The 20,277-nt window shown below is 41.1% G+C and overlaps 1 protein-coding gene across 1 annotated transcript in view; it reads left to right on the top strand.

Moving 5' to 3' along the window:
- The window catches only part of ALKBH8 (alkB homolog 8, tRNA methyltransferase), a 57,674-nt gene extending 38,162 nt beyond the window's left edge, over positions 1 to 19,512 (top strand). The window contains exons 9-12 of the mRNA XM_030332364.1: positions 3,841 to 3,992; positions 6,509 to 6,765; positions 15,585 to 15,734; positions 17,114 to 19,512. Of these exons, the coding sequence (XP_030188224.1) occupies positions 3,841 to 3,992; positions 6,509 to 6,765; positions 15,585 to 15,734; positions 17,114 to 17,671 (1,117 nt within the window). The 3' untranslated portion in view covers positions 17,672 to 19,512. The remainder of the gene's footprint in view (positions 1 to 3,840; positions 3,993 to 6,508; positions 6,766 to 15,584; positions 15,735 to 17,113) is intronic.
- The last annotated feature ends 765 nt before the right edge of the window (positions 19,513 to 20,277 follow it).

The following is a 20,277-nucleotide window of genomic DNA, read 5'->3' as shown; positions in this document are numbered from 1 at the left end:
AGGAAAATCCTAGGAAATCTAAACAAATGTTAGAACTAAACCGTGAATATAGTAAAGTTGTAGCATACTAGGTCAAGATTCAAAAATTAATTTTTGGAAAATGAAATAGAATACTTAAAAATTTTTAAAAAATATTTACTTTTGAGACAGAGAGAGAGAGAGAGAGAGAATTGGGGAGGGGCAGAGAGAGAGGGAGACACAGAATCCAAAGCAGGCTACAGGTTCTGAGCTGTCAGCACAGAGCCAGATGTGGGGCTTGAATGCAAGAACCATGAGATCATGACCTAAGCTGAAGTGGGACGCTTAACCAACTGAGCCACCCAGGTGCCCCTGAAATAAAATTCTTTTTAAAATAGCATCAAGACCTGTAAAATACTTCGTTTTAGTACCCGAATTAGTTCATTATGATGTGGTTTAAAAAGATATTAGCCTGGGAATTCTGATTCTTTTTTAAATTGAGATATAATTCACATATAAATTGTGTTAGTTTCAAGTGTACAACATAATGATTCTTTATCTGTATGTGTTGTGAAATGATCATCACAGTAAGTCTGGTTAACACTCATCACCACATGTAGTTACAGGCTTTTTTTGTTGGGATGAGAACTTTTAAGATTTACTGTTAGCAACTTTCAAATATGCGGTTCAGTGTTACTCACTGTAGTCACCCTGTTATACACTGCATGCCCAGGATTTATTTATGTAACTGGAAATTTGTACCTTTGACCACTTGCACCCATTTTGCACAGCTCTGCCTACCCTGGCCCGCCCCCACCAGCCCCACAGCCACCAGTCTGTTCAGCATACCTGTAAGGTTTTTTAACAATGTTTATTTATTTATTGTGAGAAAGAACACGAGTGGGGGAGGGGCAGAGATAGAGGGAAAGAGAGAGAATCCCGAGCAGGCTCCGCACAGTCAGCACAGACCTCTATGCAGGGCTTGATCTCACAATCAGGTGAGATCATGACCTGAGCCAAAATCAAGAGTCAGATGCTTAACCACGTGAGCCACCCACGTGTTCCAAGTTTGCTTTGTTTTTGTTTTACATTCCATATATATGTGAGATCATATGGGATCTGTTTCTCTTTGCCAGACTTACTTCACTTAGCATAGTACCCTCAAGGTCCATTTACATTGTTGCAAATGGAAAGATTTCTTTCTTATTTATGGCTGAATAATATTTCATTACCCTTCCCTCTCCCTTACACACACACACACACACACACACACACACACACACACACACACACGTTTTCTTCATTCATTCATTGATGAGCACTTAGGTTGTTTCCAAGTCTTGGCTGTTGTAAGTAATGCTGCAGTGACCATGGACTGCAGGTATCTTTTCAAGTTGTTTCCTTTGGAAACAAGAAATCCAGAAGTGAAGTTGCTGGATCATAGGATAGTTCTACTTTTAATTTTTTGAGGACCTTCATACTGTTTTCTGCAGTGGCTGCACCAGTTTATATTCCAACCAACAGTGCACATGGGTTCTCTTTTCTCTGCCTGCTCGCCGACACTTGTAATTTCTTATCTTTTTGGTAAGAGCCATTCTAACAGGTATGAGGTGATATCTCATTGTGGTTTTGATGTGTATTCCCCTGATGATGAGTGTTACTGAACACATTGTCATATACCTGTTGACCATCTGTATGTCTTAGGAAAAATGTCTCATCAGATCCTCTGCCCATTTTTAAATGGACTGTTTTTTTGCTATTGAGTTTTATGAGTTGTTTATATATTTAGATACTTTCATTTTGTTGATGGTTTCCTTCACTGTGCAGAAGGTTTTCAGTTTGATGTAGTCCCAGTTGTTTATTTTTGCTTTTGTTGCCTTTTGAGAATTCTGGTTCTAACAACAAATTGAAGAAACAGTATAACAGTGACAAAACGAAAACAGAGCTGAAATACATTATTTTCACTTCAGGATCAAATCCATTTTAATGATATAGTTGAACTTTCTCTTTTTTAGGTGTGTAGAAAAAACGTATCTGGCTCTTAGTAAAGAGAAATCAACACATTAAGTATAAAATTACGCTTTTGTATAATTTGCTCAGACCTTTGAGGCTTAGCACATTCTCTCTGAATGTAAAACCCACCTCTATAGGGAGATAAACTTGCTAGGGTAAATCAAGCAGAAAACTTGGCCTCAGATTTAAATCTTGGGGCACCTGAGTGGCTCAGTCAGTTAAGTGTCTGACTCTTGATTTTGGCTCAGGTCATGATCTCACAGTTCATGGGTTCAAGTCCCACATCAGGCTCTGTGCTGATAGTGCTGAACCTACCTGGGATTCTCTCTCTCTGCCCCTCCCCCAGGTTGCTTCCACTCTTTCTCTCAAAATGAATAAATAAACATTTTTTAAAAAAAGTTTTAAGTCTTAGGAATAACTTAACAAAAGATATGCAACACATACACACTGAAAATCATGAAACACTGCTGAGAGAAATTAAAGAGGACCAGAAAGAACGAAGAGATAGAGATGCCATGATCATGGATAGAAACTTAATATTGTTCAGAGGTTGTCCCAAGTTGATCTAATGTTTCAGTGTAATTCCAGTTAAAATCTTAAGACTCTTTTTATATAAACTGATGAGCAGATTCTAAAATTTGTAAGGAAATAGGAAGGATCTAGAATAATCAAAACAATCTTGAAACAGACGAACAGTTTTGGAGGATTTATTTTACCCAGTTTTTAAAATTTACTGAAGCTACATAATCAAAAGAGTATAGTGTTGGTGTATAGACAAACCATTGGGGCAGAATACATCCACATATATAAGATCAGTTGATTTTTGACAAAGACCCCAGTATAATTCAGAGTGGAAAAGACATTTAAAAAAAATTTTTTTTAATATGAAATTTATTGTCAAATTGGTTTCCATACAACACCCAATGCTTATCCCAACAGGTGCCCTCTTCAATACCCGTCACCCAGCCTCCCCCCCCCCCCCCCCCCCCCCCCCCCCATCAACCCTCAGATTGTTCTCAGTTTTTAGGAGTCTCTTATGTTTTGGCTCCCTCCCTCTCTAACTTTTTTTTTTCCCCTTCCCCTCCATGGTCTTCTGTTAAGTTTCTCAGGATCCACATATGAGTGAGAACATATGGTATCTTTCTCTGCCTGACTTAGTTCCCTTAGCATAATACCCTGCAGTTCCATCCACGTTGCTGCAAATGGCCAGATTTCATTTTTTCTCATTGCCACGTAGTATTCCATTGTGTATATAAACCACAATTTCTTTATCCATTCATCAGTTGATGGATATTTAGGCTCTTTCCATAATTTGGCTATTGTTGAAAGTGCTGTTCTACCCTGTTTTTCAGTCTTTCTTTTCAGCCATTATCTGTCCTTATTTTAAGGTATGCATCTCTTATAATTGACATAGAGTTGGACTTTATTTTTTTAATCCAGTTTGACATTCTTTGTTTAGTTGGATATGTTAGTCCTTTTACATTTGACGTAATTGTTGATTGGATTTAAATGGGGTTTTTTTGTTGTTTTTGGTTTGTTTTTTTTTTTACTGTTTCCTCTTTGCTCCATCTGTTCCTTATTTTTTTCTCTCATAATTGGTATTAATTAAATATTAGTTACTCTGTTTGTATCTCTTGAATAATTTGTTAGTTGTACATTCTTTTAATATGATTACCCTGAGGATAACTTTTTAAAAGATAGAGACTTCTATTTTTTCTTTTCTCTACAATGCTTAACAATTCAGGAAATCCAGTAGATATTTGCAATAAATTCTTCTAAATTTGCTCTGTTCCCTTACTGTTTTTAAAAGGACCTGAAATACTTTTATGAATGCAGTGTTAAATAAATTATTTTGACTGTCGTTTTTAGAATCACACCCAGAAAATTTGATACTGTTCAAGCATCCAAGGGTCACAAAAGTGGAATTATCACCAGTGATGTTGGAGACTTAACTTTAAGCAAGAGGGGAATAAGGACATCATTTACATTTAGGAAAGTGAGGCAAACACCTTGTAATTGTAGTAAGTATATAATTTTGGTTCCACTGTACAATGGAGTAAATCAAGTGTAAAAATCTTTTAAAGTCCCATTAGAACCAAGGAGAGCTCGGTCTTAACTTCACTAAGGGTATTTTCCATATTTTGCTTAGTGTTGTACTTAATGTAGACTTTTCTTAACCCATCCCCATTAGAGTTTATATTCCTTGAAGGCAGGGACTGCATTTTATTCATCTTTATTTTTCCTAAATATAGTAATTGAGCATAGTTGGATGCTGAATAAATATTTTATTTATCGGAGTCACACTTGTAGGACATTAAAATATCACTTATACAAAAATAGTTTTTATTGGAAACAGCTTGTCTTGTTTCTAAATTACTTCTCATTAACCCAGTGAGGAAGTTAGAGATGACAGATTGTTCCTTAGTAAGTAGGTAACTCTAGGGGGATAAACAGTGGTTTGTGTTTTGGTCAGTTTGGAAATCTAGAAGGGAATAAAAGAAGTGCTCAAAAACATGTCGGGAGTATGTTATTTCTACTTATCTGTACAAGTACATCATGACCTGTATTTCTTAGACCCAGTGAATAAAAATCCCTTTCATTTTGTAAATAGTATCTGTTAGAAACTTGAAATTACTATATTTGATATCTAGTGAAACTTCAGATTTTTGTTTCTTTTGCTAAAAGTGTCATTGCTACCTTAAAACATCAAAATTTTTATCAATTAAAAAAAAGCTTATTTAGTATTTGTTGAGTGTCTAAACTGCCAGTAGTTTTATTTATTTATTTATTTATTTTTTTATTAAAAAAAAATTTTTTTAATGTTTATTTATGTTTGAAGAAGGGAGAGAGCATGAGCAGGGGAAGAGCAGAGAGAGAGGGAGACACAGAATCGGAAGCAGGCTCTAGGCTCCGAGCTGTCAACACAGAGCCCACGAACTGCGAGATCATGACCTGAGCTGAAGTCAGATAGGCGCCCCGTAAACTGCCAGTAGTTTTATAAGATACTGACAAATAAAGCATGGCTCATGTTCTCCAGGAACTGAAGTCTAGTTGGAAAGATGAGCCGGTTTTCTTATGCAAATGTTTCTTTGTTGTGGACATTAATTAAATGTGAGGCGTATTGTAGAAGCTCTGAATGTATATTCAGTTTACAGATGATTTTCACGTTCAAGGCCATCTTTTAGACACTCTTTGTCAAAATGTGTGGGTTTTTAAGGATAAGGGTTGCTCCTCCCTTTAGCTAACTTAGATGTTTATAATTTCCAAGAGAATAAAAATGTTCCTAAGATCAGTTTAGGATAATTCTAATGTATATTGTGTCGGATTCTGATGTGACCAAGATAAGGTAACCTGTCTGTTTTCACATGTACGTTTTAGAGCCCTCAGGCTTTCTGTGGCTGCCCTTTTCTGAAACGTCCACATAAACTGTTTAGAGCTCCACCTCACACATTAGCATAGATGAGCTATCTCCTGCCCCATTGCTCAAGGTTCAGCACCCTCTAACTATAGGCAGGGAGAATTCCTGAAGCCGTGAACACTGCAGCCCACTTCTTAGCTGCCTCACGATTTCTGATTATTTCCTTTGTCCTGACTGTGGTTTCTCCAGGGACACCACTCCTTTTTCCTTTATTTTCCAGAATAAAATGATGTGTATCATGGACTTTGGCCGAAGATAAAGGGAAATTATAGGACAGCAGAGAACAGACAAGGATTTAAAATGAGTATTAGACATGATTGCAGAGAACAAAGGACAACTTCAGAATTCAGTTAATTAGAATAACAGTGTATCCTAAATTTCCTTCCTCATCTTGACTTGATTGTGTTCTCCTTGGAGTTTGCTGATTCAACTGAAGGAGGCGACACCTGTAGTCACTGAAAATGTGGGCTCCGGTGTTCCCACCGGCTGGGTGCAGTTCGGGCTCTACGACTTGCCATCTTTGTTCCTTGAGGATTGTTATTTGATGTTCTCTGCTTCAGTTGCCTCATCTGTAAAGTGGATGCAATAGTACCAGCTCATGATGTTCCTGTGAGAACTGCGAACACACATATAAACTGTTTCAAAGAGTGCTCGTTTAAATGCCTGTGATCATTACCAAATGATGCACTTTGCTCCTAGGGCTTGTTTTTCTGAGAGTCTGAGGGCCCCAGAAGTCCTATCTCCTCTGCCCACCAAGAGAAAAACCCTACGTCATGTTGGTTCAGCTAAATTTCTTCTGTTTGGGCCAGGCCCATCAGGAAGCTTTCCTGAATGAGAGGACCCTTAATCCTGAGTGGTGATAGGCACCTGCATTATATGGCCTGCAGACTTGCAGTCATTTCTGTCACACATGGATTTTTCCCCTTCTGTGTGTGTTAGACCCTTGCACGTATAATTAGACTTGTTAGGTACCACCTATTTTTAAACTGATAAATCAGAGCCTGCTTAGCCCCCGTCACCAAATTTGGATTGATTTGCTTGTTCTTTTAAGAAAACATGATACCTTATGAATCACTTGGATAAAAATGAAAAGTTTTCATTGCTTAATTTTTGCATTAGGTTACCCTTTGGTCTGTGACAGCCAGATGAAGGCGACCCCCCCATCATTTCCAGAGAGCGAAAGAGAAGCCTCACAACTGGAGCAAGAGTATGTCCACCGAGTCTATGAGGAGATTGCTGGGCACTTCAGCAGCACAAGACATACCCCTTGGCCACATGTGGTGGAGTTTTTGAAAGCTTTGCCCCGTGGTTCGTTAGTGGCTGATGTTGGCTGTGGAAACGGAAAGTATCTTGGCATCAATAAGGAGTTATATATGGCAAGTAATTGTTGCCTCTGGCTCTCTTTTGCTTTATTTGTAAGGGTTGTTAGCACCTTCTTTCTGCCTTATGATATAATGTTGTTTGTTGATTAGGCCATTACAGAAAAGTTATAACCAACAGATGGAAAATTAATGAGCACTCATTCTTATTTATTCCCCGAGAATTTGTGGGCATGCATGCCATTATTTGTAATTTCCCCCTTCCCTTTCCTTAGATTTTGCTTCCTGAGATTATTTTATCAGTAATACTATCTTATATCTGTAAAACTCTTTACAGGTTAGAAAGGATATTTACATTTTTTTTAATGTTTATTCTGAGAAAGAGCTTGCAAGTGGGGGAGGGGCAGAGAGAGAGAGAGAGGGAGAGAGAGAATCCCAAGCAGGCTCTGTGCTGTCGGCGTAGAGCCTGACGTGGGACTCAATCCCATGAGCCATGAGATCGTGACCTGAGCGGAAATCAAGAGTTGGACACCTAACTGAGCCACCCCAGGTGCCCCTGGAAAGGATATTTATAGAAGCCATTTTCTTTGCTTTGATCCTTCTAAATATGAGAAAGTTAAAGCAGATATTTTCTGGTTTTTTTAATCCTGTTATTTATTTATTTATTTGTTTGTTTGTTTATTTACTTACATCCAATTTAGTTAGCATATAGTGCAGTAATGATTTCAGCAGTAGAATCCAGTGATTCATCCCCTACATATAACACCCAGTGCTCATCCTAACAAGTGTCCTCCTCAATGCCCTTTGCCAATTTCGCCCATCCCTCCACCCACAATCCCTCCAGCTAACCTCAGTTTGTTCTCTGTATTTAATCTCTTATGTTTTGTCCCCGCCCTGTTTTTATATTATTTTTGCTTCCCTTCTCTTATGTTCCTCTGTTTTGTATCTTAAATTCCACATGAGTGAAGTCCTATGATATTTGTCTTTTTCTGACTAATTTCAGTTAGCATAATATACTCTAGTTCCATCCACGTTGTTGCAAGTGGCAAGATTTCATTCTTTGTGATTGCTGAGTAATATTCCATTGTGTGTGTGTGTGTGTGTGTGTACGTATATATATGTACGTGTATATGTATATATATGTATATACATATATACACACACAATGGAATATTACTCAGCAATATACATGTATATATATGTATATATATGTATACACACACATATACATATATACATACACATACATGCACACACACAACACATCTTTATCCGTTTATCTGTCGATGGACATTTAGGCTCTTTCCATATTTTGGCTGTTGTCGATAGTGCTGCTATAAACATTAGGGTGCATGTGCCCCGTTGAAACAGCACTCATGTATCCTTTGGGTAAATACCTAGTAGTGCAATTGCTGGGTCACAGGGTAGTTCTATTTTTAATTTTTTGAGGAAAAAAACTCTGGAAAATACTGTTTTCCAGAGTGGCTGCACCAGTTTGCATTCCCGTCAGCAATGCAAAAGGGTTCCCTTTCTACACATCCCACCAGCCTCTGTTGTTGCCTGAGTTATTAATTTTAGCCATTATGACAGGTGTGAGGTGGTATCTCAGTGTGGTTTTGATTTATATTTCCCTGATGATGAGTGGTGTTGACTATCTTTTCATGTGTCTGCTAGCCATCTTGATGTCTTCTTTGGAAAAGTGTCTATTCATGTCTTTTGCCCATTTCTTCACTGGATTATTTGTTTTTTGGGTGTTGAGTTTGATAAGTTCTTTATAGATTTTGAATACTAACCCTTTACCTGATATGTCATTTGCAAATATCTTCTCTGATTCTGTCGGTTGTCAAGCAGATATTTTCATCTGGTTTTTTACTAATGAAGAAACGGAGGCTCACAGACTGTATTCTTCCCTAATGTTGTAGAATTAGGGAATATAACTGGGATTTAAACCCATGCCTCTGACGCCAAATATAGTGTGCTTTTATTCATAGTAGGAAAATATAAAGGTTACTATTTATTGGTGTCTTACTGTTGAGGAAACTAAAGCTTAAGTAGATTAAAAAATGTGACCGAGGTTACAGTGCTAGGCCCAGAATCTGAACTCACCTGTCTCTTATGCCAGGGTTTCTGTTTTCAGTTGCTGTAATTTCCTTTTTCTAAGGTCGACTTTTTTTTCTCCTATGCTGGGAAGTAGAAAGTTCTCCCTGCACTAGTGCATTATTATAAATACATCAGCGCTGCTCTGGGAGGACTGAAGCTTCCCTTTCTCAAACTAGGGAGGGAGGACTAGAGTGAGGACAGTAGGCGAGGAGAATGAGAGCCATCTACGCTCACGGGCTACTGTAGCACATCAGATTGTGCGTAATGTGTTTGCACCTCATCCTTGACATGACACACCTATGTCAACAAAGTAAGTTACTCCTGTGCTTGAGGAAAGGTTTGGGCATTAAGAGATAAAAGCATAGCTTTTCATCACGATAAATTGTTAGTAGTTGTATATTGTCATTATGTTTGGATGAAGTTTTAGTTTATAAAGAGAAAGATCGAATGAATTATGTTTTTTCATGTTGAAGAAGTAGGTTTTGATATGCCACTTAAAATCAAAGTGATATTTCTGATTTTGTAATCTTAAGGCACTGTCCAAAATGTTTCTCAATGAGCTCTGCTTTTGCACTTTCTTCTTTTTTTTTAATGTTTATTTTTGACGGAGAGAGTGACAGAGCATGAGTGGGGGAGAGACAGAGAGAGAGGGAGACACAGAATCTGAAGCAGGCTCCAGGCTCCGAGCTGTCAGCACAGAGTCCGATGCGGGGCTCGAACTCACAGACCGCGAGATCATGACTTGAGCTGAAGTCGGATGCTCAACTGACTGAGCCACCCAGGCGCCCCTGCTTTTGCACTTTCTTGATGATAACCCTTAACTTTATCTAGTCAGGCAGCATCTGTGACCAAGAAGCTAGGTTGAAGTCAACCACACTGACTTAGTCATGATGATAACATTATCCTGTTACAATTGAGAAAAATGACTTCTTGGTAAACTGAGGTATAAATCTGAAGCTATTCGAGAAGGAATATATTTAGAAGAGTGGGAAACCCACAAGTACTGTTACCTTCCATTGCTCGTATTCATTTTATCAGTGGCTGTCCGCGTGTATTCCTTCCTGTCTGCTATTCCCAGAGCCTCCTGCACTGTCTGACTTCTCGGGAAGGCTCAGTAAGTGTTGGTTCAGTGAATGAATGAAAGGTACAAGTCTGGTTGGACCAGAAATGAAATTATATACAATATAGGGGAGCCTGCTCTTGTAAGCTGCTGAGGCTCCAACCTGTGTATTTGAATGTACTTTGAGCAGCTGTCTTTGAGCCTGAAAATATGTATGTTTCTTGACATTCATGAGGAAATGTGACCCGAGACATTCATTCTAGGTATTAAAACATAGGATAGTCTCAGAATTTAAAAAGTCATTAATATTATTAGTACATACTTCCTTAATAAAGCACTTTATTTATTTATGTATTTATTTATTATTATTTTAAAATTAATCTTTGTGAGAGAGAGAGAGAGACTGCATGAGTGGGGGAGGGGCAGACAGAGGGGGAGACACGGAATCTGAAGCAGGCTCTAGGCTCCGAGCTGCCAGCACAGAGCCCAATGCGGGGTTCATGAACTCATGGACCTTGAGATCATGACTTGAGCCAAAGTCAGATGATTAACCGACTGAGCCACCCAGGGCCCCTAAAGTGCATTTTTGAAATAGTAGCTTAAGCTCTCTTGTAGATACTTTTATAAACTGCTTTTCATTTTTTATAACATCATCGGTTACTGTTCATTTCTGTCATCAGCACTAGCTGTTGTCTTTATTTTCAGAGTTAAATTTTGTAAGCAAAACTTGAGACCTTCAAGAGATTTATTGCCTTTATAATAGTACCAATAAGAGGTGAGACAGTATGAACCCAGAGCTCAGCCTGACTCATCCATTGTAGGGACTTTCTTGGTTGTTTTAAATAGTCTGGATTGCAAATATAAGAATAACTCCAGGAACCTATTTATAATTAGAAGAATTGGAGATATGTTTATATAAACCTCTTCTGCACGTTTCTGGTTTGGTTTGGTTTTGTGTTTTAACTGTTGACTACGCCAATAAAGGAAAGAACAGAAGGGATATTAACATCGACAGGTTCCTCCCGTGAGCTGAGTGCTGTGCTGTGTGTTCTCACACGATGTGGGAGACTGGCATTACTCCCTCCATTTTACAAATGGGAAACCGAATGCTCAGTCAGGCTATGACAGGCTCATGGTTACATGGTGTCAGGACAAGTATTGGAGCCTCATCTCCAGCTGCACAGTCTGTACTCTGTGGCATTCTGCTAAGAGAGATTTAGAAAATTAAAAAAAAAAAATTTATTTATGTGGAGGGGGGAGGGGGCAGAGAGACAGAGGGAGAGAGGGAATCCCAACCAGGCTCCGTGCCTTCAGTGCGGAGCCCAACATGGGACTCAGTCCCACAAACCATGAGATCGTGACCTGAGCCCAAATCAAAAGAGTCAGTCATTTAACGACTGAGCTACCCAGGTGCCCTGAAATCATGTCTGTTTTGTTGTCCACCTACTTGGCACGTGATAGAAGCTTATTAATGGTTTGTTGAATGGTGAGGAGCAAACCTGTGAATTCACCCTCAATTTCTTACATGGAAAGCAGAGTATACACAATGCCGTGTTGTGTAATCTTGAAGGAAATGCGACAACATCAAAGTGGGTGGGCCTTCACCCAGAGTAATGTACCTTGAGGATACAAGGATCTCTCTTTGTATCTAGACTCTGGGATGCGAGTTTTTGTCCACTCTTTGTTCCATATAATAATAATAGCATTTGCATAGCCCTGCTGTGGTTAGTGAAATATTTAGTTTACATCATTTTGTTTGATTCTCATATGAACCTTGAGAAGTAGGCATTTTTATGATGAGGAAACAGAAGCTCTGCTGGAGCCACACTTCAGCTCGCGAGTTCCGAGTGCTGTTTTCACTGTACCGGACTGACTTTGACTCTTCCCTGGCTCTCTCAACTGTGTACTGCCCGTCTGATCTCCCTGTAATTGCTTGTTTTCTTAGTAGTTTTAAAAATGTTGTATTTTCTAAGTAATAAAAATAATGTAGCTGCAGTTCCAAAGATGGAAGGAAAGGTGTTTACCTATAATCTTAACACTCTAATAAACCAGTTTGTTGTGAGAAAGATTGTTCCAGTGTTTTCCTGTAATGTTTATATCGTCATGAGTATGTGTACAGCTCAATAACTCATTTGTATTGCTTCATATTTCCATTTTGCTGTGTGGCCTTACATGGTTCCCGGACTTTATGATGCTCTTTGAGTTACTTGATGGTTCCTCATGTTCAGTGTGAAGTTGTTATAAATAACACAGTAATGAGAATCTATCCTGAGAAACACTGTGACAAGAAGGAAGAACGCGGCTTTTTGGAGTGAGAGATGCCCAGGTTTAAATCTCTGCTCCGCCGCTTAACTATCTTACTTGAGCCAAACTACCTACGTGCTTTGAGAGGAGGTTTCCTCATCTGCAGTGTAGTAACAGTACCTGACTCAGGGTGTATCTTCGCGGTGGGTACATTAGCACAGAGAATCTGCTGTAAGATTTAGCGGGTGCCCCAGTAAAAGCCCCCCCCCCTTTTTTTAAATCCTGTTTAGCTTTTTCCATATGTTGGATTATTTCTTTTTTTAGGATGAATTTTTAGAAGAACAATTATTGGGTCAAAAGTTGTGAACATTTTTATCTTCCTTGAAAAGCGGTGTGCCAAACTGCTTTTGAAAATGGGTGGAGTCCATCTGTAACATCACTAGCACTTTTGAGAGCAAGTTTTGTTACTGCCATCACCATGGTGTACTGTGGTTTTAAAATATTTTTGATACCTTCGAGGGAGAAAAACGAGATCTTGTTTTCTAGTTTGCCCCTTTGATTACTAGTTTGCATGTTTAACGTTTTGTTGGAGATTTTCAAAATTATAAACAAGTTCAGGCACTAGGTGGCTCGGTTGGTTAAGTGTCTGACTGGATCACAGCTCACATCTTGATCTCAGGGTCGTGGGTTCAAGCCTTGTGTTAGGGCGCCGCTCTGGGCGTGGAGACTACTTAAAAAAAATAAGTGAAAAAAAATTTTTTTAAGTATAGAGGAGTATAAGCACACATTTGAAGTCCAACCTGTATGTGTTTTTATGTCATTGATCTCCATCTGCCATACAGAATTAACAGAGCTTTATGTGAGTCTTTTAATGAATGCTAGTATTTATAATTAGGCCATTTTCTGTCATATTGTTGACGTTATGCAACATCATTAAGGAGAATTTCAAGTACTGGGTACTATCCTTGGTATAAAAACTTAAGGAAATTTAAAAAGAGAAAAGAGAAAAAGATAGTGATGACTTGACTGCAGTATATGAAAGACTCAGGCCAGTTAAGTGCAGGATGAAAGTTCTGAGCCGGGCACGAATCACGTTTACGCGACACCTGATGCTTTGTGACTGAGACGGTCCCATCCCTCACACTGCCACACAGGGGCACTTTGTACAGGTAACGGTAGCAGCCTGGCAGCGGAAAGAGGGACATTTCCTCTTGTTTTATTTGGCTGCTCTCCTCCGTGTTCTGCTTTATCTGTGGTTCTTGGGTAATAACTTTCTTTCCATGTTGAGCTCTATCTCCTGGTATTTGTTCTGTAGTAAAGTTGCACTTTTTTCCTGTCGACTTTCAGCTAGATTTATAGCAATCTGTCAGGGTCGGACATACTTGAAACTTCTGATTCCGTGAACTGAATTTTATTATAAAAACAGTGGCAAACTCTAGAATGTAATATGCATATTACTTCAGTGGTGTTGTCATCTTGATGTTGTCACTGCTAGCTCAGTGGTATAGAATATGGGTGAAAATAAATACAAGGAATAATAAAGCACTTAACATATCTTACATAAAGACAGCAATCATTTGGGAATTGGGCCCCTGTTATTAATGGGCCCTTGGTACTTTTTCATTTTTTTTTTTAAATTCATTTTGAGAGAGAGATAGAGAGGCAGAGAGAGAAAGAAAGCGAGCGAGTACAGGTTGGGGGGCAGAGAGAGAGGGAGAGAGAGAATCCCATGCAGGCTCCACACTGTCAGCACAGAGCCTGATGTGGGGCTAGAACCCACGAACCATGTGATCGTGACCTGAGCCCAAACTAAGAGTCAGTTGCTCTACTTACAGAGCCACGCAGGCACCCTGGGACTTTTTTGTCTTAAGATATATCAAAGGGAAATTGCTATATTTTACCTCTAGTGTGGTACCTTTTATTATGCTTCAAAAATCAGTGCAGCTCTGGGATAGAATATAGAAGCTGTTTAATACCAATTAGAAATTGAGCAAATTCATATTAAGTATGAGTAGCCTGGCAGTGTCCATTAACTTAATAAGAGTTGTTTTGAGGGGCACCTGGGTGGCTCAGTCAGTTAAGCATGCGACTTCAGTCCAGGTCATGATCTCGTGGTCCATGAGTTTGAGCCCCACATCTGGCTCTGTGCTGACAGCTCAGAGTCTGGAGCCTGCTTCGGATTCTGTGTCTCCCTCTCTCTCTGGCCCTCTGCCCGTTCATGCTCTGTCTCTCTCTGTCTCAAAAATAAATAAGAAAAAACGTTAAAAAAAAAAAAACTTAAAAAAAAGAGTTGTTTTGACATGAGGACTCATGCTCCTTATTCTCACATAGACCAAGGGAACCCTAACAATCAGTGCTCACTGCATCAGAAATTCCGATGAGTAAACACAAGGTCGAGGTGGCCACTGCTATCTGATGAAACCTGCTTTCACATTTCTTTTTCTCTTTTGTAGAGAGTGAGTAAAGAACTGTCTGGGGATAATTATTAATTAGTGGTTTAACCTTTCCGATGCCCTGCCCACCTTCCCTGTCCTCCCTCATTTCACGTGTGCACACTGTGTACATGCTCTCTCCCTCCCCTCCACACGCACACACGCACACACATGTGTGCACACACATGGTGCCCTCAGAATCAAACAGCAAAACTGAACACAACAGTAACAACCAAAGTAGGAGAGAGGCTGCCGCGGTGCCCAGATGCTTCCCGCAGAAGCAGACACAGGCAGAAAGGCACGTGAGGTCCTTGCCCAGGGACATGAAGGGAGGCTGCGAGCTGCCTTCATGCTGCCTTTCCCTAGGGACGGTTCGCTTAGCCTGCAAGGTGTAATTAGATAGCACTTGACAGATTTTGAATTCAGCACTTCATTCCTGATTTATATGGGTTAGGTGTTTAGCAGAATAAGACTCAATAGCTTTAAAAAATGAAATAAGTTATTTTACTTTTTTGTTGTTTTGGGGTTTTATTTTCTGATTGTACAGTAATATGTACTGAAAAGTAAAAAGAAGCAGGCACAAATCCCAGCCACCCTCTTGCTATCTGGGCCAGCACAGTATCGTTGGTGTAGTGATGAGGGACATCTGTAGGTCCGCACAAAGGACCGAATGTCTGCGTTTACAGAATAGTTTTCGTTTTTATACGTGCGATCTCACATAAGGATCTAGGTGGGTGATCGATTAGAGGGCAATTAGGCCTTTCCATTTCCACTGCTGCCATATTTATACTAGTCGTTTTCTTTCCGTTCGCTACTTTGAGCTCAGTCTGGTACCTGGTAAGACAATAAAAGCTGCCTCCTAAACGACGGAATCTGACTTTGTGCGGGCTGTAAGAACTGGTAAACCCTGGCTTCACCCGCTTCACGGTGCATACGAGGTCTGCGCCCTCACTTTATGGTAATGAAGGAGCCCAGTGCTCTTAATTTCCCATGACGTTTAAACAAGGGGTTGTGAGATTCCTCGCTTCTGCCTGTTACAGATCGGTTGTGATCGGAGCCAGAGCCTCGTGGACATCTGTCGAGAGCGGCACTTCCAGGCCTTCGTCTGCGACGCGCTGGCTGTGCCCATCCGCGGCGGGGCCTGTGATGCCTGCGTCTCCGTTGCTGTTATTCACCATTTTGCAACAGCGGTGAGTGCTCGCTCTCTCTCTCTCTCTCTCTCTCTCTCTCTCTCTCTCTCTCTCCAAGACCTTGTGGCTGTGGTGGCAGGAAATGCTCATGGATTTCACCCACGTGGACCCTATTTTAGCTTTTCTTTTCTTTCCCTTCTCTTTCCTCGTTACGTGGTTTGCCCCCTTTGCTGAGAAAGCTCGTGGAAGGAGGTGAGGTGCCCCGCTGCGGTGGGCCTCTGCCCTCTGCCCACCGCCCACCTCCCTCCCTGAGCCTTCCTCATCGTTGTGTCCTTGAATCCGGGGCCACGGCGCTCCGGCTGTCAGGGGCTGGAGGCGCTCATCGGCCCTGCGCCTCCCCAGCAGTCTCTCCTCGGCCTCTCAGCCTCTTCTCTGTCCGTGCCCCACCTGCCTTTCCCGGCCCTTCTCCGCAGCCCTGACGTCTGCGTCCTCCACTTCCCATTCTGCTTTTCTTCTCTTCTCAAAATTCAAGTATTTAGCTGCTGGTGGTATGTTACTCATGCTTTTAGTTAGGCACACAGGTCCCTAATTTTAAAATGAGTGAATTTAGGGGCGCTGGGGTGGGTCAGTTGGTTCAGTGTCTGACTCTTGATTTCGGCTCAGGTCGTGATCTCATGGTTCGTGGGATTGACCTCCACATCTTCATGTCTCTCTGCCCGTCTCCCGCTTGCACTGTCCCTCCCCCCCCAAAATAAATAAATAAACTTAAAAAAAATAAGTGAATTTAATATTTTATATTTTTCTTATAAGAAAACAGAATCTTATTTTTCCTGTGTGTGGGTGGTTTCTCCCTTAATCTCAGCGATAATTTTAAATTTTTTTTTTCAACGTTTATTTATTTTTTTGGGACAGAGAGAGACAGAGCATGAACGGGGGAGGGGCAGAGAGAGAGGGAGACACAGAATCGGAAACAGGCTCCAGGCTCCGAGCCATCAGCCCAGAGCCCGACGCGGGGCTCGAACTCACGGACCGCGAGATCGTGACCTGGCTGAAGTCGGACGCTTAACCGACTGCGCCACCCAGGCGCCCCAGCGGCGATAATTTTATAAATCGCCCTGTGCTGGCATTACCAGCAGTCCCCACGCACCTTGTGACTGAACTGAACGCAGGACAAAACCAAGTGGCAAACCCTCTATGCCTCTATTTTATTAACACAAATAAAAATGTCCTTTTCCTTATTTCTTCAACACTTTTTCCCCTCAGACAATTTCCCGTCTCTTGTTTTTCTTTTTTGTTTTTTATTTTATTTTATATTTATATTTTGGTAGATTTTCTGAGCTGTTCGTCGTAATGAAAAGCAGTGCTATCGCCAGTCCAACTTCCTGTTTCCTCTCTATCTCCTCTTGGCTGATAAATGGCAATGTGTGTTTTTATCGTAGGAGCGCAGAGTGGCCGCTCTCCAAGAACTCGTTCGACTCCTGAGACCTGGCGGGAAGGCACTCGTTTATGTCTGGGCAATGGAACAAGAATATAATAAGAAGAAATCCAAGTATCTTAGAGAAGACAGAATGAGCCAGGGGAAGGAGGAGGAGGTCAGCAGCGATACGCCAGGCCCAGAGTTGCTTGTGGAGCAAGTGCCTGACACAGGCCATAAGGAGCCAGCATGTCGAGTGCCCTCCCTCAGTGACTTCCAGGAGGGACGGCGGAATTCAAGGGAAGTCACTAATTCCAAGCTCCCCGTTCACACTAATAGGACTTCTTTTCATTCTCAAGACGTACTGGTTCCCTGGCACCTTAAGGGCAACCCTGGGAAAGACAAACCTGCTGAGCCGTTTGGTCCGGGAGGATCCCATGACCCAAGTCCTGTGTTTCATCGTTTCTACCACGTGTTCCGTGAGGGGGAGCTGGAAGCCGCCTGCCAGACTCTGAGTGACGCCCGCGTCCTGCGAAGCTACTACGATCAGGGGAACTGGTGTGTGATTCTTGAGAAGGTCTGACGTCTCTGAACATACACACCGGAAAGAAAGGCTCAGCTTTATTTTTTAAAGGACTCTAAATTTACTGTCTTTTTAAAGAGAAAATGTGTGGAAAAGAATCAAAGAAAGGAGAACGCCTGAGAGAAAATTGGAAGTAGAGATTAGTTAGGACACATTTGGGCTACTAGTATGGGCATTTTATCCATAAATGTGGGAACGGTTCTCTTAAATAGGGAGGCATAGGGATGGATTTTAAAAGTGACTGAAGTAGTTTGTGAAGTTTTTGGGGTCCCAGCGTAAGAATGCAGCATTCTGAAGACAAAGTTTTGGTATTAAGGTTACTCAGCGAACTAAATCATGTAGAATCTTAGTGATGCAATCATACAACATTTTAATAAAGAAGTATTTCTGGACAGTAGAGAATTGTCTGAAGACTTTGACTCTTAGCTCTGTAAAGTCACAGACGATAACCTCTCCCCCCTCACCGTCCTAACGCAGGCTTGACACGTAGTAGGTGCTCAGTAGAATTTCAGCCCATCAGGTCGTTCATCCCACAAATACTTACAGAACCCCTACTATGTATTTAAGTACTGTGAGTGGAGCTGTGAACAAGAGTGAAAGCTCCTGCCCTCCTGGAACTTCCGTTGTGGAAGAAGGACAGCCGGTATGCAAATGAAATTGATCCAATGTGCCAGGTAGTGAGAAGTGAAACAGGACTTGGAGGTTTTCCCCGGGAACAAAGGATCATTTCCAAAGGGCTGCGGTAACCACGAATCCTGACTGTAGTTGGTTACCGAGAATTAGTTGGTATTCCTGATGTATTGACCAGGTGTTAAAGGCAACCCCAGTGGGCTCTTACAACTCCTTTGTTTAAGTAGCAAAAGTTAGAATGGTCGGTCAGACTTAATTATGCCCTTACAGCCACAGCTGTGGTGTCACTACCGGGTGTCTCCAGTTCCTTCATGGTTTGTACCAGTCTGGGCGCAGTCAGCAGTTTTTACCTCCAAATACTTCACACTCAGTCAACTTACCACTCAGGTCAAGTTTCCAGGAAGAACAAAGGTAGAAAGTCAACCGTAGCTCAAATGATCACGCAAAAGGAAAGTACTTTTTAAAACATGCATTGCTTTTATAGCAGTTATGCTTAAGACTACTTCAAGAAAAATTGCTTCCTGTGAACGATGACGCCCAGACAATCGTGTCTGTTGTTATTGTTGAGATGTTTATTTTCCAGCGTCAAGCTTTCCGAAACCGGCCGTGATGAATAGGTCTCGGATGAGACGACGATTGTTTTTGTCGTGGAATCTTCACTGCAAGATTGTAACTGTTCCCTCCAGATGAATGTATAAGGTTCATGATATGAAAAGACAAATTATGGGGCTAAAAAAAAGCAGTTTTATTCTGACAGAAATTCTAGAACTTCACATTGCAATGTGAAGCTCAGCTCCTGCTAATAACTTTTAAAATCTAGATGGAATGGGCGATTTTCAAGGAGGATGCAAATACGTGAACTCAAGAAGAGGCAGAAAATGGAAGGTGTTGAAAAAGCCGCATAGGAATTCAGAACTTGGCTCTTGATTCAGACTGGAAATTGAATTCTCGATCTGCCATTAGTTTTAGCCAGAGACTCTGGACAAACTCCCTCCCTTGTCTGTGCTCCAGTTTTCTCAGCTGTGGTGCTGGAGGAGTTGTTCTGCAATTAGCTGGGATAACAGCTCTCAGAGCAGTGCAAGAATAGAGTGTGTGTGTGTGAAACATGTTTATTATCATTAGTCCCAGAGAAAGCCCTCAAGAGTTTCAGGAATTGAGTGACATCAAATCTAATTTGTTAATTGTGTATTAAAAACCTATGGTTTTACTGATTTTTTGTCTTTTTGCTTGCTCTTATTAGTTGCAACAGATACATCACAATTTCGTGCTATGATTGTGGATTTCTCTATTTTTCCTTCCAGGTCTATCAATAATTATAAGGCAGAACTGGAAGGAAAATCCCAATGTCCATCAGCAGTAGAGTAAGTGAATCGAATGTTACTACCTAAGCAGTGGAAGTGAATAAATCGTCTTCACAGGGTACACTGTGAATAGATCTCAGGACCATAATGCTGAGTAACAAACCCCACAAAGTAAGACCATACAATTCCTTCAGAGTGCAGGTGTCTCTGAGACTACCTTCGCTTCTGACACTGACTGCAAGTTCAGGGGCTCCCAAGAGTATCCTCAGGTTTGGTCATTTGCTAGAAGGATTCACAGGACTCACTGAAACTGTCATACTCGTGACCATTGCTTATTACAGCAAAAGGCTACAGATTAAAATCAGCCAAGGGAAGAGGTGCAGGAGAGTTACACGCATGGAACTTTCTGTTGCCACCTCCTGGTGAAATCTGGATGGAGCTGACTTCTCCCAGCAGCAGGTAGGATAATACACATGGAGTGTTGCCAACCACGGAGGCTCACATGAGGCTTGGGTTCAGATTTTTAACTGAGGGCTTAACTACACGCACATGGTTGACCATCCATATGGCTGACCTTTCATCTCTAGCTCGTCTGGAGGCCCCCCCAGGTAAACAGATCCTTTTCAGGCAGGATATTGCAAAGGCTTAGACATTAACTCCCAGGAGCCTAAGACA

Source organism: Lynx canadensis, chromosome D1 (genome assembly GCF_007474595.2).
Source record: "Lynx canadensis isolate LIC74 chromosome D1, mLynCan4.pri.v2, whole genome shotgun sequence".
Lineage (NCBI taxonomy): Eukaryota > Metazoa > Chordata > Mammalia > Carnivora > Felidae > Lynx > Lynx canadensis.
The sequence above is the reverse complement of the archived record's forward strand: the minus strand, read 5'-3'. Positions and strand labels throughout refer to the sequence as shown.